At 56.8% G+C, this 22259-nt stretch overlaps 2 protein-coding genes across 7 annotated transcripts in view; one reads left to right on the plus strand and one right to left on the minus strand.

The window, feature by feature from the left end:
- The window catches only part of EDC3 (enhancer of mRNA decapping 3), a 52211-nt gene extending 48056 nt beyond the window's left edge, over positions 1-4155 (plus strand). For 2 of the 3 annotated variants that reach the window (XM_079912475.1, XM_079912474.1), the window contains one exon: positions 1716-4155. In XM_079912475.1, coding sequence (XP_079768601.1) covers positions 1716-2050 — 335 coding nt within the window. In that variant the 3' untranslated portion in view covers positions 2051-4155. The remainder of the gene's footprint in view (positions 1-1715) is intronic. The other variant, XM_079912473.1, reaches the window with a different exon arrangement.
- A 334-nt stretch (positions 4156-4489) lies between these two features.
- CLK3 (CDC like kinase 3) lies at positions 4490-19217 on the minus strand. 4 transcript variants are annotated; one of them, XM_079912471.1, is made up of 13 exons: positions 18720-19214; positions 14928-15079; positions 14017-14233; positions 12042-12138; positions 11698-11764; positions 9293-9409; positions 8471-8637; positions 7121-7215; positions 6901-7030; positions 6563-6645; positions 5915-5994; positions 5633-5723; positions 4490-4965 (listed from the first exon to the last, which is right to left on the minus strand). In XM_079912471.1, exons 2-13 carry the CDS (start codon positions 15077-15079, stop codon positions 4789-4791), a joined length of 1473 nt encoding a protein of 490 aa, XP_079768597.1. In that variant the 5' UTR covers positions 18720-19214; the 3' UTR covers positions 4490-4788. The 4 variants fall into 4 exon arrangements, with proteins under 4 accessions (XP_079768597.1, XP_079768595.1, XP_079768598.1 ...); XM_079912469.1 differs by having other exon boundaries at positions 4823-5424; positions 18720-19217; XM_079912470.1 differs by lacking the exon at positions 4490-4965 and having other exon boundaries at positions 5287-5723; positions 18720-19216.
- Positions 19218-22259: the final 3042 nt, after the last annotated feature.

A 22259-nucleotide genomic window follows, 5' to 3' on the forward strand; every position in this document is an offset into this window, starting at 1 on the left:
TCACTGGAGGAATTAGAAGAAGAAAGATATCCCAGTCGGGTTCCAAATGATCATTATGGCTGTTGTTTGAGAGCAGACTGTAGGCTTACAAAGAGAGTTATTAAGGCTATTGTGATAATTGGAGAGAGAAATGTTGGTGGCTAAGACAGCGTGGAAGTGATGAAAGGTGGTTAGTTTCTGAAGCAATATTGAAGATAAGAGTTTACAGATTGGGTGTAAGGGACGAGAGAAAGAGAAGGGTTAAGAATGACTCCAAGGTTTTTGGCCTGAGTAACTGGAAGGATGGAGGTCCCATCACTGAGATGGGAAGAGCTGGCGGGGGAGATTTGGGGAAGAAGAGCAGAAGCTCAGTTAGAGATGCCTGTTGGATATGCAGGTGGAAATGTTGATTGATGGAGAAGAGTCTGGAGTTAAGGGATCTGGTCTGGAGTTACAAGTGTGTGGGTGGTATTTAAAGCCATAATGAGCCTGGATAAGATGTCTCCTAGGAAGAGAGATTAGATAGAGAAGTTGTTAGACTGAGTTCTTTGTATAGAAGTCAGGGACTTGAGAGACCAGCTAAGGAGACAGGGAAAGAGTGGTCAGTGAAGGAGAAGGAAAACCCGGAGGGCCTGGTACCTGAAAGGCAAGTAAGGAAAGAACGGTGTGTTCAGCTATGTCAGCAAGCCATTCTAGGTTGCCGTTACTCTCAGGCCAGGCTCCTCCTGTGGGCATGCGGAAGATAAGATGCCGCTCCCACTCTTGAGAGCCTCAGGGCCCACAGGGACACCACCACCTCCATCCATAGTGGCCTGTTCTGAGTAAGAAAGCCATCAGTCTCTAATTGAGATATGTCATTACTTAAGGCTGAGACCTGGGGAGGGGTTCTCATATGTTGGTTCCCCCCTTGAGATCTATAACATGATGCCCTTTTCCAGGCAGTTGGTTCTTCCTCTAGCTGCCCACAAGCCTTTCTATCCCAACTGCCCCAGGAGGCAAGTCTGAGGATGCTCACCTTTGAGTTTGGTCTGATTTCCACTAGTCTCAGTTTAACCTCTTGGGCTGGTCAAGACTTACATACTTGTTGAGATATCTGTTCTTACACTGTCCCAGAGGCCTGGTTAGAGCAGAGAAGCCTTTTAAAACACCTGAGAGAAGTGATAGATTCCTTCCCCGTTCTTAAGGTTGGGCTGCAAGGAGGACTTATTTCCATGATAGTGAGAGGGGCCAGCAAGGCCAGGCAGTCTGAAGCAGGACAGCCTGGTGTAGAATGAGCATGCTCTTGCCTGCTCACACTTCTTGGGCCAGACAGCAAATGGCAGTCAGCCCATTTCTCCTGAGCCCTAGGCACGGTCTCCCTGTGAGGGCTGACATGGCAGTAGAGCCCACCTTCCCAGAGCCTATAATTTACCAGGGAGTTAGTCAGATATGCAGAGGAGGCAAGGGCCTTGTGTCCTGAGAAGCTCTGCACACCCAGCAGGACAGTGCTTCAGCCTGGGAGCTCCATGAGGACAGTGGTCCATCAGGCTGACACGCCCTTGGTCTCTAGCACCCGGCCTAACCAGGCCTTGGAACTTCCGGGGCCTGAGTACTGACCCAGCCTTGAGAAGGCTATTCTCTGGAGAGGCATTGGAGTGGTGTCTGAACAAGACACTCTTGGGGGCCACCATGGTTCTAGGCCCAGCCTGGGCTGCTACTTTATAGGGGTTTTCAGATGGCACTCTTTCCACCTACAGATCTGCCCACCAGCCCTGTGGACCTGGTGATCAACTGCCTGGATTGTCCCGAGAATGCCTTCCTGCGGGATCAGCCCTGGTACAAAGCAGCCGTGGCCTGGGCCAACCAGAACCGGGCACCAGTACTCAGCATAGACCCTCCTGTGCATGAAGTCGAACAGGGCATCGATGCCAAGTGGTCACTGGCTCTGGGCTTACCTCTGCCTCTGGGGGAGCACGCAGGCCGTGTCTATTTGTGCGACATCGGCATTCCCCAGCAGGTATTCCAGGAGGTGGGCATCAGCTACCACTCACCCTTTGGCTGCAAGTTTGTCATCCCACTGCACTCTGCCTAGAAGGGCTCTGGGCAGGCTGGACCCTGCGGTCCCCTGCTGCTCCTGCCAACGAACGCCTTAAGGATGTGAAGCTTCATGGACCTTGTTGTTTTTTCTCTTTTTGGTTTCTTTCTTTGAGAGAACAGCTCATATTTAAAACAGACCTGCCACCTGCCCTTAGCCAGGGAAAGCTTTCTTACTGGGTGTGCGGGGCGAGTGGCAGGCTCCGCGCACAGTGGCTCCAGGCATTGCTACACTCGGCCCCCTGCGTGATCAGGTGGGGCTTCGTTTACAGACATAGGCAGCTCACAGACTGTGTGTCACGTTTACAGCCTCTGGGCCTGGGCGAGCGCCTCGCGGGGTGGGGCAGCCCTGTTTGGGGCCTGAGCTGGCTCTGGTGCCGAGCTTGTGGCTCTGTCTCCCTTGCTTCCCTCACAACCCCAGCTAAGCGGCCCTTCCTCAGATCACGTAGAACTGGCTGCACTGCAGTTGTCCACTAGAGGGCAGACTTGCAGTCTCCGTTCCGTTGAGGGCTTTGAGGCCTTCCCTCAGCCCCCGCCACAGGTTGATTTGGGGGCTTTTGACCCTTTCTCTTGAGCTGATCCAGGTTTTATGCTGGGGTTTTTTTTTTCACTCCATCACTCTGGGAGGCAGGGAAGGGGAATGGCATCAGAATGGTGTTACGGTATTGGGATTTTTTTTACTGTTTTTCTGTTGTCTTCAGCACAGATAGTATAAGGTTATGTTACTGTAGAACCACAGTGCCCATCTTGCCAGCAGTGCCCCCCAACCCCATACTCTATAGCTGGGGGCTGAGCCTTTGCCTGGTCTGGGGCCAGACCCCTCAGGGTGCAGCTTTAATGTTCAGTATTGGGGAGGCCCCTGGGGGAGCCTGGTGCTGAGCCAGAAGAGGCTCCCTGGTGCTTCCGTCCTAAGCCACCACTCCCCACCCCTCCTTGCCTGCGCACACACCCCCTACGCTCTTCTGCCCCCTCTGCCTTTCCCCTGAAATAGTCCCCAGCAGCTGTGATCCCAGAGCAGGGCGCACGTCCCTCCCATGTGGGCTCTACCCCAGCTTTTACAGCCTGGGCCTTGAACCCTTTATGATTGTTTTCTCTAGATGAGTGGGCTCAGGGCCAGCACCCTGTCTCAAAGATGCCAAAATGAGGCTAGTTCTGGATGAGCTAGCTGGTGGGGCTCAGCCTTAGGAACACACTGCTGCTCAGATCCTAAGGCACTAAGCCCCCAGATGTCCACAGGCCCAGGCCCTGAAGGCTGGTAGAACAGGAGCCATGCCCTGAAGTTCCTGAGAGGGGCCCTTGCAAAAGGCTTGTGCTTTAAAGCCTGTTTCAGGGCTTCAGGCTTCCTTCTGCTGTGCCCACCCACTCTGGTTAAGGGGGTGGATCGTGGACACAGGGTAGGCCCTGGTACCATGGGTTTCAGGCTACTTACCACTTTTCTTATAGGAGCATAGGCAGGAGCCGATGAGGCAGGGGAGAGAGGGCTGGTCCCTCCTTTCCTCTCATCTTCCCTCAGATGTTAAACTGTCTCCAGCAGCGGAAGGCCAGCGACTGTGAATCCCGTGCTGTGTATCCTTCCTGAGCCTCTGCTCACTCTCAGGGCCAAGGAGCTCCCATAATGGGGCCCTCTCTTTAGAGGCAGGGCCATAATCTGAGGAGCAGTGCTGGATTACAGGCATTTTAGTAAGCAGCCATTAAACAGGTTCTGGCTGCCTGTTGATGCAGTGAGGTCTCCTAATTGGGTACAGTGAGAAACGAGCTAGAAGAACCCTGGCCCAGAAGACTCTGCTTGCTCCAGTAAGTCACAGTGACCCTGGGGGTGATGGCCTTGTGTTGAGGGGCCACTGGGAGTTGGTGCCCAAGCCTCTCCCTGTTTTCTGCCCAGGTGGCCCTGGAGCCTCTTCCTGCCCTCAGCCTGGGCCTTCCCCAGTGGTGGTAAAGATAAGCATGATTCTTCTCTCTTCAGCTCTTTTCAGAGGCATCCTGCCCACAGTGCCCAGTCCTAGGGAGCCCCCGTCAGGTGGCCAAGACGATCACTCATGCAGCTCTTGGGGAACCAAAAACCAGCACGAAAATAAAGCTGAATGACGGAGTCCTGTGCTCTGTGGTAAATTGCTCGGTATGCTGCAGTGAAGTACTGCATCGCCAGCCCTAGGAGCCTGCGTTTGCTTCTCACACTTCATTAAAGTTATCGGGCACATAACAGTCTAAAGTCCCAGCCAAAGACAGGGCCGGAAGGATAGGTAAAACCAGTGGGCCATTTCCCTTATACTCCTTGGGGCTGAGAGGTACAGGGGCCTGCAGTCCCCTTTTAGGACTGTTCAGCAGACCTACCACTGCTCTTCTGGGTCCAGAGGGATACCGGAGCTTCTGGCTAGCCCTTCTGTGCCTGGCCCAGTTCACACTTAGCTCTCCACAAGCTGAACTGCTAAGAAAGACTTTATTAATAAGGTGGGGAAGGGAGAAGGCAAGGAGCCTGGAGATGGACACACTGGTACCAGGGGGTACAAACAGTAAGAAACACTTTATTATAACTTTACAACATATAAATAGCTTGGGTCAAATCTGTGCTTTCTGGCAGCTGGGCATCAAGTCTCCTCCCCTGTAGGCTCCTGCCTTCCTTCACATTGCACTGTTCATTGGGTGGCTCTGGCCCTGGGGCCGGTGGTAGAGCTTGGAGAAAAGGGGCCGGGCAGCCCAGTTCTGCTCTCCATCTCCCAGTGTGGTGGCCTGCACCTGTCATCTGCTTGGGTTGCGGCTGGTGTGTAAAGACCGCTCCTCAGGGGTCAGACCAGCAAAGAAGGGATGCAGCAGGGCCTCCGCCAATGTGATGCGCTGGGCAGGGTCAAATTCTAACATCCGTCTCATCAGGTCAAACAGCTGCACGTGCTCCGGAGAGTCTTGGAGCATATAACTCTGCTCAGGGACACAAGGTGTCTCAGTGTGATGGCAGGGTCGTGGGAAGCCACAGCAGGTCCCCTTGCCTCTGGGAAGCCTTGCTGCGTGGCTGAGGAGGCAGGGACGCCTCCCTGGAGGACTACTTCTCCCCTCCTGGACAATGAGCAGCTCTTTTCTTTTTGTGCCTGTAATAATGTTTGCTCTGAACTTGTCAGGCTACTGGGTGTCTTGCTGGCTTGGTGACTCTGCCCCCACGTGCAAAGTTCTGACAGGTGGGTAGAAATCACCTCTGTGGAATTCACTTGTCCAAGCACCAAATGCAGTTGACAGAGGCTTCCTGGCCATGTCTAGGTCTTCCCTACCCCTCACCTCAGTCCTGCCTAGTTCTTCCCAAAATTGAGAGAAGATGGGGCAGGAAGTAGCACGGTCTCTGACATCTGGCTCTTCTGGTGTTCCCCAATTACATTCACAGCCACCCTGTGGGGAAGGGGTAGAGCTAAGGGCCCCTCTGGGGCAGTTTGCAAGAAGCCCCACTGCCAGCACCCAGCAACCTTAGGCACAGCCTCCCATAGGGCCGGAACCAGGAGGCAGCCTGTAGCCGCCTGGCCTGTCTCTCTGCTGTGTGTCTGCCCAGTGCCTGGGGTCTCCTTGGCATAAGTTGAGCTGGGGGAAGCCAGAAACTGACCTTAAGAGGTTTGCAGTTCTCCTTCACATACCGGCCGTCAGAGCTGTTCTCATCCCAAACCAGGCCCCCTTTGTAAAAATATTTCTGCTTCCTGAAAACAAAGGACAGGAAGGGTCAAGTCTTAAATGGGAAAGACAGTGGCAGCCTGAGGAATGGCAGCAAAGCAAGGCAGGGGATCCTGGCCTGACCCAGCAGGAAGGTCTCGGCAACAGGTTTGCCAGGTCATTCCAAGATGGGAAAGGCCCCTAGGCCAGCCCTGCGGGAGCAACCAGGACTCCTTACCTGGTACGGTGGATCATGTGTGATGGGATGGGCCCTAGGATCTTCTCCATCATCACCAAATGCTCTCGGTTTTCGTGCGTCTGTGGAAGGTTAGGGACACAGCAAGTGGGGGTCAGTGCCAGCCTCTGCCCCCTTAGGGTCCCTCAGGGAATAAAGGACAAAAAAGATGGGCAAGTTCCCTTCCTGCCCTGGGAGATGCAAACCCACCAATGGAATAGCAGTCCCAGCCTTTCTGACCTGGTGGCAGCCTGGGACCAGGGATGAGGCCAGCCTGTTCTCTCAGGGTCACGGTCAGACTCCTTGACCCTTCAGGTGCACTGTATAACTACACACCTCTTTTTGGCTACGTTCCTCACTCTCTCCCCAGAAGGTGCCCTGCCCCAGCCCACCTCCATGCCCTCACTCAGGCGGTGCCCCTTGCCTGGAATGCTCACTCCTCCCACCCCAATCCTCCATCCTTGATGGCTGACCACAAGAGTCCCTGAGTGTTCCAGCTACCCTGACCTCTTCCTTCCCCTGAGCATCTACAGCCCTCAGGAGACAATCTCACAACATGCTGACTGGTGGGCAGCGGTCCCACACTAGGCCTCTGCAGCCTGTCAGAGTAGCAGCGCTTAGGGTAGTGGGGTGATGTGGGAGAGGCCTTACCTGGAAGAGTGTGAAGCCCCGGTAGTACTCAAAGAGAATGCAGCCAATGCTCCAGACGTCGCAGGGCTGTGCCCAGCCCAGCTCTGAAAGCCAAGATGGGACAGGCTATGAGATCCAGCCCTGTGTTCCCAGCCTAGACGTCACAGTGTAGCTACCACACTGCCTGGCAAGGCTCCTGCCCCAAAGCCAGTACAAGTCTCTTTCTTGGTAAGGCCAAGTCAACAGCCATAGTGACTCAGGACACTGGCCTCAGGTGGTGGACAGGCACCTCACTCCCTGTTTATACCCTCCCAACAACTGCCCGCTTTATCAGGGTTGGGAGCTACACAGTCACTCACCCAGGATCACCTCAGGCGGGCGATAGTGACGGGTGGCCACAATGGTCGTGTGATGCTCGTGGTCAAAGGTAGCACTGCCAAAGTCAGCCACTCGGATGCTGGTGTTCTTCACCGACTTCTCCTCACAGCTCTGAAGGGCAAGGAAGGTGAGCCAGGTCGAGTCTGTCCTGGTGGGTACACACCCCTGGAACAGGGCCTCAATCTTTTCCCCCACCAATACCTTGTGCTCATTGTAGAGAGTTTCAAACTCAGAATTCACAAACAGGATGTTCTCTGGCTTCAAGTCTGTGTGGGTCAGTTGGTTCTCATGTAGAACTGGGGAAGCAGGAGAGGAGGGAAGCAGACACTGAAAACCTGGGCTTCCTCTCTGGTGCACCTGCCAGCGCTAGGCCAGCTCCCTCCTCCAAAGTCGGCCTGCCAGAGCCCCTCACAGCCCCTAACCTCAGCAGTGGGCCAAGGGAGCAGACTGAACTGCCTCTGTACTGGCTTCCCTCTCTAGAGTTCTCTGTGCTTAGGGCCTTGGAAGGTTCTGATTCTTGAGGGGGCAGGGGAGACTTTTTCCATTTATAAAACCTCCCTCCACCTGTCTGCAGGGGACCAGGCCTCCTCAACCTGTCTCTCACCAGAGCTGCAGCATCAGCCTTGGGGTGGTCCCCTCTCCCCAACACCAGCTACGTAATTTGCAAGGCCCAGGGCAAAATGAAAATGCAGGCCGTCTTATTCAAACGTTAAGAATCTCAAGATGGTAGCAGCAGAGTATTAAACCAAGCACAGAGCCCCCTATGAAGCAAAACAATGAAGCCAGTCCTGCCTCTCCTCATCCCCAGTCCCGAGCGCGGAGAAGTCTGCCTTTTTCCTCCAACTCCTATCCCACCGATGGTGGTACCCTGCCACTCATCACTTTTCCCATCTGGCACTCAAGACCCTCACAACGGTGTGGCCCATCTCTCCCAACATGGGCCCTGTCTTCACCAGAAAGAGCTGCAGCACATGCCAGGCTCTGGGCCGTCGCTGAGTGCTCACCTAGCTTGGAACACACTCCCGTCCCATCATCTATGCAGACCCTGTAGTCTAGCTCTAGGTCTATCCACCTCCTCTCCAACGAGCCTTCCCGACCTGTTCCAACCACTGCAAATCCTGCAGTGCTGAGCACAGGCACCACCAGATATGCTCTCAAAGGCTGGCAGACAGATGGGAAATGACGGTGAGACAGAGGGTGTCTATGTTGACAGGATCTGTGGGTGGGACCAGCCAGGTCAGTCTCTGACCTCTTCATCCTATGCAGGAGGGTAGGAACCGGGGTGGTACGGGGCTAATTCTAGAGCGGCTCTTTCATTTTTCCCGAGTGCCTGCGGGCAGACCCAGCTCAGGAGGTCCCCTGAAGGGGACTGCAGCCTCTCCATCCTCACAGATTCCTACCTGAAGGCCTTTCAGCCAAAGGGGCCCTGGTGTCTCTGGCCCAGAAGAATAGTTAACGATGTGCTAGAGCGAATGATGGAGAGCAGGACCACCAGGTGACTCTGCTGCAGATATGTGGCCGACCATGCTCCATTTGAGGGTGGAAACTTACACCTAAGGGCGTGGCAGAGCTGGTAGGCCATGTGCCGGACATGTGGTAGAGGGTAAGGCTGGAAGTTATTCTCCTTTAGGAACTCAAAGGTGTTCTTGCCCAGGAGCTCAAAGGCGATGCACATGTGACCATGGAAGTTGAACCAGTCAGACATCAAGACGCACAGGCTGGAGGAGAAGGATGGATGGGGCTCAGGGTCTGTGCTGGGGGGGCTGGCTGCCTCACCCCGTCCCCTCAGGTGACGCCAGTCCCCACTCCCTCCCAGGCCGCTGGGTCCCACGCAGGATGCAGATACACATAGAGAAAGAAAATTATGGGCACAATCCCTGCATCTCAGAGAACGAGGTGGAGTAACACCAGTACACTCCACAGAACAAGCATTGCTTTTTTCCACTCCCTCAGCTGAGCTTCCTGAGATCCTGCAGGGCTCAGCACAGTGCTTGGAGGGGGAATGCTCAGTGTCTGTGTGCCAAAGGTGGCTCTCCTTCGGATATCTCTGACTACATGAAAGCCCCAAACAGCTTTGGGTTTGTATCTTGTCTAATGCCCACCACAACCCAATGAAGCCCCCAATTCACAAACTCAGGGCGGGGAGGCCCGCCTCAGAACACAGAGCTGGTTGTGGTGGGGCCTAGACTGAAATCCAAAGGTTCCTTCCAGCAAGACTCACTCGCCAAACTCCCCTGGCTCTGGCTGTCGGCAGAAGGCATGGTGCCAACCAGGTGAAAGGGCACTGCTCAGCCCCAGTGGGTCCAGACAGTTGGGGCCGGAGTAGACGCTGCCCCCTAGGAAGCTTCCCTCCCATTCCTTGCCGACACTCACAACTTGTTCTCTTTGTCCTTCTCCTTGATTTTTTTGAGAACATTGATTTCTAGCCGGGCGGCCTCCCGGTACTTGCCCACGTTGCGGATGATCTTCAGGGCAACCTGAGACTTCCCTCTGGACCAGGGAAGGAAGCAGAATTTCTCATGAGAAGCTGTGCAGCCCTCCCCCCACCCGCCGCCCCAACCCAGCAACTCCTGGCAAACACTACTCAGGACTCCAGGAACAGGGCCTGCCCTGAAGACAGCAGATTCTTGATGCCCAGCCTACCCCCTGTAACACTAGACCTCTACCCTCATAACAACAAGTTGCTGTTGGCATCCGTGCCAGTCTTAGGCTTTTATGATCTCAGCCACTGCCAGCTCCCGGGGACGTAGGCAGAGGAGTAGAGCCCTATCCTGCTGACCAGCGCCAGCCCTAGAGCTCACTCAGTAACCCAACCTGTAGGCCAGTCCGTTGATCCTGGCCAAGCGGTCCCACTCAGAACCCTCTGCGGCACCTCCTGACCTTCCAGAGCACATCTACAAGTCTGGGCAAACTGCTCCTCCTGGGATTCCAGGATGGAGTGAGGGCCTGGCAAGAGGGTAAGGGCCCCAGCAGCAGGCTCCTCTCCCTGGGAACCCCAGGGCCGATCCCTTTAGCACACCACCCTGGCCCCACCTGCCTGCCTACCAGCCACAGCATTTATCAGAGACCACTGACTGCCAGGAACCTTTGTTCAGTGTCCATGAGGATTTTAATAATTCCTCCTCCACACCCTCCACCCTTACCCCCAGCACCAGCCCTGTAGGCCACTTGCAGAGTCTCAGCAGAGAATATCTGCTGAGGTTAGCCTGCTAGGCCCAACTGCTGTCAGGAAGGAAAAGCCAGAGTTCAGATGCCCAGGGGGAAACTAGAATGATAAGCGCTGGCCCGCAACGTGTGGCCTTGAAGCCTCTGGGAAGCTGGCCTTGGTGCCTGAGGAAAGGTTTACAGGCCCCAGGGCAGAGGCATCTTCTAGAGAACACCCTGCTTTTCTCTCCCTATCCCATTTTCCCAGATTTTCAGGGCGGGAGAGGACCTCAGAGGAAAAACCACCACTCCAGCCTCCTAGAACAGGATCCCTCAAGGGCATTCCGACCCTCGACACAGGGAGCTCGTCACTTCCACACAACTACTGCCAGGCTTGGACGGCCCTTCCTTGTGCTGAGCTGAAGCCCACTGACCAACTCCCTCTGGACTCCCTATAGGTGCCCTAAGCCCTGTGCCTACCCATTAGTGACTTCAAAGGCTCACTTTCCATCTAGCTACTCAGAGTGACACAGCCCAGAGAGCCCCCATGTGGCACAGCTCTCAGATCTGCCCTATCTCTCTCTCTCGTCACTGTATAGTCTACATGTCCCTATGCCCACTGGTCCCGGCCCTGACCTCTTGGGCCACATGGGGTCTGAGGGGTGTTTAAATGGGAACTGGGCGCCCAGGGAGGCTTCCTCAGTGATAAGCACTACCTTAAATTGGGGCCACATGGCTGGCTGGACTGCTGGGCCTAACTGTCCTCTCCAAGCAACCCTCTGAACCGAGCACAGCGGTACCCGGCTCCTCCATTCAACAGCTGGGGGATACAGTCAGACCCCAAGCGTGTTTCTTCATCTCTAAAATGGCACAAGTCACATACGGGCAGCACGTGGCTCAAATGAGACAGCAAGGACACAAGCACTTTCTGGTCAAAGCGCCAAACCAAAGAGAGGGCCATTAAGGCGGGAAGGCAGTGGGCTCCCAGGAGGTAGCCTCCCAGCCTAAGGTAGAGGAGGCAAGGCTTCTGGTCTTGAGGAATGGCAAGGGGACAGAAATGTTTTTCACTGCTCAGTCTAGAAGGGAGCAAGGTACCCCCAGGAGCACCCCTACACACACGGGTGCACCCCTGCTCTACCTCGGCACACTCAGAGAGGCCCAACCCTAGCCACACTGGAGAAGGCAGCAGCCTGCCTGGTGAGAAAGCCCAGGGTCTTCTCTCAGCGGGGGCCTGCACGGCCTCTCAGGCAGACCTCCAGAGGGTGAGGGCTCACGCTTGAGTCGGGCTCAGCAGTACTCTCAACCCCCTGCTAGGCCCAGACCCTAAGAGATGACAGGAAGCAGATCCAGACCACGGAGGAGCCAGGGCCTTGCCCTGTTCTGATACCCACAACCACAGTCCTGGGGAAGTGGGGAAACTGGGGCAGCGCCATTCACTGACCAGCAGTTCTTGGGCAGAGATGCCACATGCCTATGGAATCCCAAGAATTTCTCCCTAATTCAGGGGATCAGCACAACCCCAATATGCACAGGTCAGAACTCTGCTTTGGTGCTACGCTTCAAAAAGAAAGAGGTTAAGCTCTGCCACCACCTTCAAGAACCTCAGGCCAACTCTTCCCAGGAAGCTGGCTCACCTGGCATGGTCCAAGCACTCCACCACCTTGCCAAAGGTGCCTTCACCCAGGTTCCCCACGATCTCATCTAGGAGAGAAAAGAAACAGGGCATGAGGATCTGGAGGACAGAGGATCGGCAGCTCCTGCAAGTTCACAGCATTCAAATTCTCAAAAACAAAAAAGGTTTCTCTCTCACTGCTACACTCTTAAAAACGGAAGTTGCTAGCGTCTGTGTCATTCAGGCAATTACTGGTGGCCCCGCTAAGGCGCCACGCGCACTAGAGGCCCCTCCAGGCAGGAGAGGTCTCGTCTAACAAGGGGGATAGAAAGTAGAGAGGTAAAGTTTTACGAAAGGTGGCTGTACATCGCTCTTGGAGCCAATCGCCGATCCGGCACACCAGGTGGCCCTCCTTGTCATCTTCCACACTCCGGCTGCTGCGCTTACTGCTCTGTTGGCTTCTCTGCATGCACCGCCCCCCGAAACGCCATCCGACCAATCGCATGGTAGGCGGTTCCGATTGACAGATTGAGGTGTCAGTCAAAGGCAGAGGTGGAGACGGTGAGGAGCCGGTGGGTTGGTTGATTGGATTTTCCAGATCCCAGCATTTCATAAGGCACACAGCATATATAACGATAGGGATATTGCAAGGGACACGTCAAGACACAAACTGACTTCAAAAACAGAAAAGTAAAAACAGCTACAGGTATGTAAAGAAAACTCGGACATTATCTAAGAGAAGGGCGCCGCAAATGCTCAGAAAGACAACCAGCCTCTGCTGCTGAGGGGCTGCCGTGTAGAGAGTCACAGGCCTGACTCCCTCCTCCACTGAGTCTCCCCCTCCCGGGCCCTCCCATGATGGCTTCGGCTAGGGTGGAGACGCAGTGAGAACGGCGCAAGAAGATGGCTGGCCCAGCCTGGGTCCGATCATCCAGAATGGTCAGAGGCCACTCTGGCTGGCTTCAGCTGCAGAATGCCCAGCCTGTCCTTGCCTGCCTCTGTTCGCCCACGCAGTCCTGCACATGCCCGACAGCTGCCACCTGTCCCTAGACGGCATCCGTGGCCAGACTTAATTAACATCACCAGCAGAAACGGCCTTCCGTCAGCAGCCCTTGTGCCACCAGCCTTGAGCAGGGAAGGAGCACTGGATCCTCTGGGCCAGTCGACTCTCCAAGGCCTACCACCACGATGGCCCACACAGGCCCCAAGCCAGCTCCTGCCCTGGCCTTGGCACCTATGCTACTCACAGGCCAGGCCCGGCCCATCCTGAGCCTCATGACGACAGAGGGCACCAAAAAGAGAAGAAGCAGAGCCACAGACCTGCACTACCATCCTGTGGCAGTGTGCAGAGAGGCCACCAGGCCATGCCGGGTGCCCAGTCAACCTCAACCCGTGGCCACTCAAAGAACCACGGGAAAGCTCGGCAGAGAAGACGCCTGGCCCCCCTCCACTGTTGCACCACTACTCCTCAGGGGCCTCACGGCCGGGAGCGAGTGAGGGAGGGAAGAGAGCTGGGGAAGAGAAGAGAAGACAGCATACACCCTCAGAGATACACAACTGGCCTTCCTTCCCAGAGGTCTGAGCACAGTGTGGTTTCCTGGTCTCAGCAGAGACCCTTCTGTACAACCCTTCACATTAAGGATGTTTCCAGGCCCTGCTCTGGGCACGTGGCCTGCAGCTGGACAAGGCCTGGAGCTGCGGGCCTTTTGCCATTTCTTCACATGCCCCACCACACAGGCAGCTCATCCCCCTTGACTTGACTGCCCCTCACGTGAAGAGGCTAGGCTGCAGAGGACCTGACTGGAGGTCAGAGGGAAGGTCCCAGTCCATGCTAATTGACGGGCCCTCCCCTACCCGTGGGCACTCCAGCCTCCAGGCATTTGGTGAGGGGCGTGGAGAAGAGACTGCAGAGGTGGATGCAGTCCATACCAGTCGGAGCACTCAGCTGTGTGTGGGGGGCAATCTCTGGGTGGGGAAGACCAGGCCATACAGCCCCAGACCACGTACCAGCAACCCTATTAAGGATTCTGAAGAAGTGTCTCTGGCTACTTGCGCATGTGGCCTGTCCTGGAGCGGTGTGGAGACACAGATAGGCTGGGGACCAGCCAGCGCCGGAACCAGAGCCCTCAAGTTGCCACTGCCCATGGGCCAGAAGATAGAGGAGCCGGGCCCCTGCCCAGCCCTGCACCTGGACCAGACAACACATACACACACACATGCAGGCACACCAAATGCACGTGCGCAGAGCTGGCAGTACTCACCCAGACCAGCCAGCCTGAGAGAAGGCTAGAAAGAGACGAGGCCTTTAAGCCCCAGCCAGCACACTCTGGCCACCACTCACCGAGGAGGCGCTGCTACAAGACCTGGTGCGGCGTTTGTGGCAGTGGTGGGCATGCTTGCGGGTCCGGTATGGCTCCCTTTCCCGTGACCGCCGACGATGATGGCAACGTGAAGATCCATAGTAGTCCTCTCCAAAGGATGGGCTCCGCTCTTCACACCGGTACGTGTCACTGTCACGGTGCTCCCGGTATCTCCTCTGGTAGGGCAGGCGGTCATGGCTGCCAAGACCGGGATAGGTACACTGGTCAGAGCTTCCTCCCACCAACCGGGCTCCTGCTACTAATCAAGACTCATGTGGTGGGGCCCCTGCAAAGGGCTCACAAGGGTAGCCTGTGGGAGCAGAGGCGTCCAGACTAGGGGAAGTGCGGGGTGGGTGGGCACGTGTGCGTGAAATCCAACCTCCAGAACCCCAGCTCCTGACAGCACCCCTCCGGCGCCACAGGAGGCAGAGCACTGGGAAAGGTGAGCATGGTGGAGGACCTCTGCGGGTCCCCCATCCCAGAGCTCTCTGTGGCCTGCAGAGACTGTTATTTTGGTCTGGGGACTGAGATAAGACCAGGGACCAATATCTGGAAAGGGCTGAGGTTATGTTCCCAATCCAAAATGAGGAAGGCTCAGAGGTTAGCAGGGGAGATGCTGGCCTAGAAAACGGGGGAATGTGTCAGGAGAAGGAAGACTCAAGGATAGAGAAAGAAGGGGTGGCATGGATGGTGGCGAACTGAGGCCAGGGAATGCAGGGGAATTGCAAGGGGAACAGGGGAAGAGCCTGAAGAGGACAGGGCAGTGATCAATGTGCAGCCGGGCAGAGGCGGCAGTCACCTGAAGAGGCCCAGGGCTGCCACAAGCCTCCAGGCTGTCTCCCTAGCCCGGAAGTGGAAAGGAATCCTTTCTTCCGACCTAGTTCCCCCTCACCTTCTAGACCGAGATCTCCGGGGCGGAGGCTCCCTTCGAGAGGGGTATCGCAGTCTCCCTTCATGCTCCCGACTGTAAGACCTCCTCCTCTTCCATCGGTAGCTCAGGTACGGGTCTGGCTCAGGGGAGCGGTATCGCTTACAGTGATGCATCTAGGCCATGAGAAATAAAAGCCCCGCTAAGCACGCAGCCAGCCACAGGGCTGCCCGGGCAGCCTAGGCGCTCCTGAAGAAGAGGCCCATTGTTCTGTCTGGGGGCAGCCCCTCCCAGGGGTTTATGAAGTGAAGAACTCTGAGGTCACACTGGTCAAACAGCAGACAATGGGTAACACCCTTCACCAGAGAACAAACAAGCAGCTGCCTCCCCAGCACAGCATCATTGGCCTGGTGGCCTGAGCACTCAGGGAACCTGGAGAGCCAGGACAGGTGCCGAGGCAGAATGCAGGGAGGGGCTGGTGAGCACCATCACAGGAGACCAAGGCCAAGTAGAAAGGGAGCCTCCTGTGCTCAATTCCCTCCTGCCTGTCTGTAGGGTCCTATGAAGTGCCTGTTCTGTTGAGCCAGAGGCCAGAGTCAAAAGGCTGCTGGCAGGGAGCCAATACACAGGAGCAAGGGGTGAAGGCCCTCGAGTTTGAGAAGCCAGGTTGCCTGGCTGAGGCCCTGAACTGTACTCTGCTCAAGGACCACAAATCAGTGTGAGGAGCCACAAGCAGAATCGAGAAGACCAGCCCTTGGACAAAGAGGGTCCCACAAACATTCCCTAGGCTACCTGAGGGTCTGGCCAAGCAGACCAGCCCTTGTTGGTCTACAGTCAGTCCTAGTATCTGTAAAGATGCCAGGGTCTTCAGAGCAACCAAGTCACTTGCCCGAGGCCTATTTAGCACCCGCAGACCACCTGCCACTGGTGCCATGCCAGGCAGTGCCTCACCTCCAACAGTACCATCACTGTGCCCTCTTCTAGATTCCCTGCTCCAGTATCCTCTTCTGTGCCCATCTCAGGAGAAGTCAGAAGCCTGGCTGTCTGGCAGGCTTTGGGCTCGGGGAGGCAGGCCAAAAGGGCTCCATCTCACTATTCCTGGTTCAGTAGGGACTTACACCCACCACAGAAAATTGCCAGGTTGGATCAGCCATCAGCTGAGAAAGATGGCTATGTGAAGCCAGTTCCCTGTTCCACCCAAACCCCAAACCCTGACACTGCCTCCACAGGAGGGCTGGGCCAGAGACCGTAGCCAGCCTTCCTCCCAACCTTTCACTTGGCCATAGCCAACCAATGGTGGTCAGTCTTGGGCTTGCCTGATCAAGCACATTTTGGACAAATCCACTGAGGCTGTCTCATCTTATAAGAAGGGTCTGTCTGGAGGAGAACAGAATGGAATGGCTCTCCTTAAACGAGCAGGTCAGTGAGGCATATCTGACAAAACCCCTGGGAGCTTGTCTGCAATCCTGAGAAAGTCACTGCCCTCAATCTCCCCGCTAGCAGCTGTCTTCTGCCCTCTACCTGGAAGCCCAGGCCACAGCAACCCTTGGAGATAAATACTCTGTAACAGCTCCTCAAGAGCTGTTCTGTTTTGACTAATATTTCACTGTTTCTCTGCAATTATGGCTGGGTCAGGTGCCTAAGCGATGGAATGAAGGCAGTATCTCACATCTCAATAAGTGACAAGGAAGATGTTCCAATGGCCAGGACAAAGGCCCTGCCCATCCTCACTGGGCAAAGCACCAGACCTGGAAGACATGGTCTAGTCTACACAGGCCAAAGACTCTCTCCTGGGACCCAGAAGATTCTTATATATGCTCATGTAAGTGGAAAGAGCACAGCTTCAGATGTCAATCTGAATCCTGGCACTGCCACTTCTAGCTTGTGCCTTTAGGCAAGTTATTAAACAAGTCTAACCTTCAACTTCCTCTTGCAACAAGGGGATAATAATCTCTTACAGGACTCTGTGCAGATTAAATTATATCACTCCTTTAAGTAACATGCCTAGTACATGTCTTTAGGTCAAAGGCCTAGCACAGGTCTGGGCCCACAAGAGGTACTGAAGGCAGCTTTACATCAGCAACATTAAAAAGGTTCCAGGGGGCTTCCCTGGTGGCGCAGTGGTTGAGAGTCCGCCTGCCGATGCAGGGGACACGGGTTCGTGCCCCAGTCCGGGAAGATCCCACATGCCATGGAGTGGCTGGGCCCGTGAGCCATGGCCACTGAGCCTGCGTGTCCGGAGCCTGTGCTCCACAACGGGAGAGGCCACAATGGTGAGAAGCCTGTGTATCGCAAAAAAAAAAAAAAAAGTTTCCAGGAAACAACTCGGGGTCTGTGTTAAATGCCCTAAGGGTATTAAGGACATTTTTAAGTCCCTTCCAAGGGACCAGAGAAGAGAGAGATCCGGGTAGAAAACCCTGAACGAAATCCCAGTGCTGCCTTACTGGCCTCGTGACCTTATACACTGGGCCTTGGTTACCATACCTGGAAAATGGAGATGACACGACCCCCCCCAGCCAACTTGGCAAAGGAGATGATAAGTATGAAAGCTATATGAGACATCACACACAAAGCAATCATAGAGGATATAACTTCTCCTTTAACACATTCTAGGCAAGTGAAATATTGGGAATACCAGATGCTCCTCATTATCTTCCCAGCTAGGGCTCTAGGGCCCATTTCTCATCAATTATCTCTGATTCTCTGAGACCTCAGAAAACAGGTTGTTAAGATATGCTCTGGAAGGCTCTGCCTCTGCACAATGAAGAAAAAGGTAAGGTGAAGGAAACCAGGCGGAGGATGCCAGCTTTTCTCTGAGCACGGGCCTAGTCGTCTTCTCATTTGCTGGTCCTGGCCAGAGAACTGGGCTGACAAGAAGAGCAGCCAGCCAGGTCAGTGGCTGCCCTCCCGGATTCCAGCCACCCCAGCGCCCCATGGTTATTTTTGGCTGACGCTGCCCCACCGCTGCAACCTCAAACCTGCCACCTTGCAAGCCGCCACCATCGGGTGAAACGCTCCTCCTTTTCAAGGGCATGGAGGAGGGAAGCTGGAAGGCCGCCAACTCCGCCTCGACGGAGCCCTGGCTCAGGCGATTCCCACCCCAGCTCCACACCAGGACACCCGCACCCGGAACTAAAGGACAGAGATTCCCGGACCGAGGAGCAGCCCGGGCATCTGTACTGTCAGCTTGGCCGGGCCCCTGCTCCGGGCTGGAGCGGATCCAGCATCACAACAAAACACGCAGGGGGCCTGAGGTCCTCGCTCGCGTCCCCTCCTGACGCCTCTCCAGAGATCTCAGAGCCCCGTCCCCCGTAACCGCCGCCAGTGGAGGCGAGGGGAGACCTGGGGGAGGGGGAGGGGGAGGGGGAGGGGAGGGAGAGGAGGGGAAGGCCAGCTTGGGCCGGAATCAAACTCCCAAGCCGCGCGGGGAAGAGGAGTGTGCGAACTAAGCCTCGAGCCGGGGGTAGGGGAGGGGTCCGAAAGCCCCTCCAGGCTATCGCAGGTAGGACCCCGATCCCACTCCGCGAGCGGGTGCAGGGCCCAAACAGTATCCCTGCAGGGGCCTCAGAGGCCTCTTAGGCTCGGACTCCGACACGCGGGATCGAGAGATCGGGGTCTGCGGTGACCGCCCTCTGGGGGAGAAGCGACGGGTCAGGGGTGAGAGGTCGGGTCCGCGGCCTGAAGTAGACCGAGAAGTAAACGAAAGAGAGTAGCCTGAGATCGATCCGGGAGCCCTGGGATCCACACCCAGCGCGCCCACCCCTCCGACTCACCGCCCGCCACCGCTCCCGTCGCGGCCCCGGACCCCATACTCACCCTCTCCCAGGCTCCGGCTGCAGCTAGGCCCCACTCCCCGCTTCGAGCGCCTCTTCCGCTTCCGGCTCCGGCCTCCGCCCGTGGCAGCCCCGCCCCTTGCGTGACGCAGCCGTCGCCAGCCCGGGCTCGACCCGGCTCGGCGGCTTGGCCGCTCTAGCCTTCGACTCGAAGGCTCTGGAGGACCCGCCTTCTCAGCGCAGGTCGGTGAGGCAACTGCGGAGCCTGGTTCCGGGAGGGCCGAGAGGAAGTCCCCGGCCGCGGCCCGCCTTCCCCCGTGTCGCGTCGCACGTAGGCCCCAAAGACGCGACGGGGGCGTCCCCGGCCGACGGCGCCGGAAGCCCAAAGGTGGAGCCCCAGCCCCGCCTGTGCCTGCCTGTCCCTTTCCTGCGTGCCGGGAGGAGGGCATTGTTTCTCTGTCGCCCCAGTGAAAACCTGGCGGGCCTTGACGCCCGCCTGGCTCCGGGGCCCAGGAGGGCGCTAAAGATCACGGAAGGCTCGGGAAGGCTGTCCCGACTCCCAGTTATGTGGAAGATCTTATTCTCTTTGTGTGGAGGTTTTTTTAAGCCGTGGCGGCAAGCCGTAGGTGCACAGCAGTTTCTGAGAAGATACCGGAGAGTCACGTAGGCGGGGCCTCTGGAGGGATGGGGTCTGGAAGAGAGGGGCGGGGCGTGTCTCCTTTCCCCTGAGCATCCTTGGAGGACGGCACTAAGCGGACCGGCATTGTTTCTCAGTTTGTAAACCCCCGCCAAACAAAAGCCCTGTGCCCCGCCGCGGGCTGACCGGGAGTCACTCGGCGACCCCTTTGCCCGGGCCGCGAGCGTGGGCTCACCAAAGCCCCGCCCACCTACTTGCCCCGCGCGTGGTCAGAGCGGAATAACGAGGCCCTGTTTCCAGATGAGAAAACCTAGGTCGGGTCCTTTGGAAGACTTCACTGTTTGTGAGGTCCCCACACTCCCCGCCCCCGGGCTCTAGTTGGCATCGCTCAGCAAAGCGGGTGGGAGCGTCCTCTAACTGACCCCGCGCCACGCCGGGGACAGAGCATCCCTCCAGACCCCACCCCTCCCCGGGACAGCACCGCGGGGCCTGGCCGCCAGCCATCCCTCTCCCCGGCCCCGCCCCCGGCCCCTCCCCAATGAGGCTGGGCACGCCCCTGTTGCGAGTCGTCACCTCCCAGCCACCAGGCGCTGTCGGAGCGGAGCCGCCCCCTCGGGAGTTAGGGAGGGCTCTCCAGTCTCTAGCCTCTGGCTCCCCCTTAAACTGGGGTCTGACGGCGTGGCTTGAGCGGGTGCTTGGTTCCCCCGAAATCTCCGTTAGTTCCACCACCCCTACCGGAAGTAAACAAGTTAGGTAAAAACGGGATGCTTGCTACACTACTGCAGCCTCAAAACCGGCTCCCGGTCCCCCGCCAACCAAATGCACCCATTCCCCCCCAGTATAGAAATTCAGCAGCCGCTTCTAGTGTGGAGTTGATGACCAAGAGCCCGGCTGTCTGTGCCCCTAGATCCCGCCCCTTTAGGCTCCTGCCTCAAGGGTCGGAGCTTCTGAGTTGCCATTCTTTCCTGGGCCCGAAAGCTTGGCCTATGGCCCGCAGCCGTACCAGCCGAGTTTCATCTAAGGTTTTCATCCACTCAGACGAGGTGGGAGGACTCTGGTGTCTCCTTCTCCCACCGCTTGGTGTTGCCCGCAGTTTCCATGGCTCCTGGAAGCCGCGATCGCGTCAGCAGCTGAGGGTGGAGGAGCTCAGAGAGGCTCCTGTCCCTAGCCCTGACCTGGGCGCCAGGCTCTGAGGGGGTAAGTCGGACCCTCTTCCCGCTAGCCCTCCCACCATCGAGAACACAGGAGTCCCCGCCTCCCAGTAAAGAAGCAGAGCTTTCTTTTTTAGAAGCAGGATAGGCGCCATCTCCCAGCTCCCCCTCTAAAATCTTCAGTCCAGCGGCTGTCCTGCCTGAAGTTCTACCTTAGAGCCTCATTCTTTTGTCTCTTTGTTCCTAAGAACTCACACCCAGAAGAGAGGCACTTGAGAAAAGTGAAGTATGGGTAACTCCACCACCCCCAGTTCACCCCACCCCACCTCCCTCATACCTCCAGTGCTGGATGGCTGAGACCTTGGCAACTGGTGGCTGGGGAGGTCAAGGGCCTGGACCACCTTCAGAGAAGGTTTGCTCACATCCTCCGCCCCTCAGGTCCACGCTCTTTCTCTGGGCCTCAACCCATGTGCCCGCCAAGTCTTTTCTGTGCTGGTTGAGGACACCAAGGAGATGCCTCTGCCCTGTGCCCTGCCACCAGCCACCTGAGCCCCACAGCAACTATGGCCCCCTTGATCTCCCTTTTGCCCCCCTGTGCTCTTGGCTCAGCTCACCTCTCCCCCCAGGCCCCACCTTCTCTGATCCCCTCCTTGTCCTCCTGCCCTTGCTCTCTTCTATCTGCCACATCCATCTTTGCCCTTTCCAGGGCAGTTAACTCACCTTCAGGCCTTAGCCCAAGGGTCACCCTGGAAAGCCTTTCTGGGAGCCCCAAGGAAGGGTCTGACTCCCTTCTCTCTGCTGCCATGGCACTTGGTGGCTGTGCTTCCCTCTGCGCTGGCTCCACAAGCTCAACAGCCTGACCTGTACCACTCCTCACTCTGGTAGACCATGAGCGCCCCCCGCAAACCAAGCCAGGCAAGCTCAGAGTCTCAGTAAGGGCTGGGGGCTGCCCATAGCAAGACCCTGCCTCTAAGTGGGAAAGACGGAGCACCCAGCCAGTGTGAAATTGTGGGTGCTATGCAGGGTGTGGAAGGAGGGGGGCAGGGACTGGTCCTCATGGTCCATTTTGGAGAGGCCTTGTGTGCTGGTAAAGTGGAGGGAGACAGCCCAGGAGGGAGCTACAGTAACCTGAGCCTGGAGTCGGGAGAGGAGAGAGTCGAGGTGTCCAGAAGGGAGAGGGCCTGGTGGGTGGTGCTACAATCCTGAGCAGGGACGGGTCTGGGAATGTGAGGAGTAGGCAGGTCAGTTACGGGTCAGGGCCCCCACCTTACAGCTGAAGCTCTGAAAGCCAGAGAGGTACTGGAGCAGTGACGTGATTTGAGGGCTTCTGACCCCCTACATCAGAGCTAAAATACAGCGTCTCCCCAGATGTTCCCTGGCCCCGGCCATTTCTAGGCTCCCACACTGGGAAGGCAGAGCAGCAGGATGGAGGAATGTGGGCCCAGTTTGCAGTGGACTGACTACCTGCGTGACTCGGGGCAACTGATTTCCCCTCTGAACTTCAGTCCCCCCACCCCAAACCCGGGAGGATCAAATGACCCCGTGTTTGTTCAGCAAGTAGCTGGGCCATAGCACCCACAGATCATGGAATCTTGGAACTTAGAACTGTTTAGCGAGGTTGAGGCTGGTGTTTATTTGAAATCCGAATCACCAGGGAGAATCCTGGGCGAAAGTTTGGGGTTGAAGGGTTTAAGTGCCCACTCAGCCCCAGGGCCTGTTTCCATATCTGAGGCGAGGCCTCAGAGGCTGGTGCTCTGGGAGGGCAGGTGTGCCTCAGCTCCAGGGTCTCCCCTCT

Source organism: Stenella coeruleoalba (assembly GCF_951394435.1).
Source record: "Stenella coeruleoalba genome assembly, chromosome: 2".
Taxonomy (NCBI): Eukaryota; Metazoa; Chordata; class Mammalia; order Artiodactyla; family Delphinidae; genus Stenella; species Stenella coeruleoalba.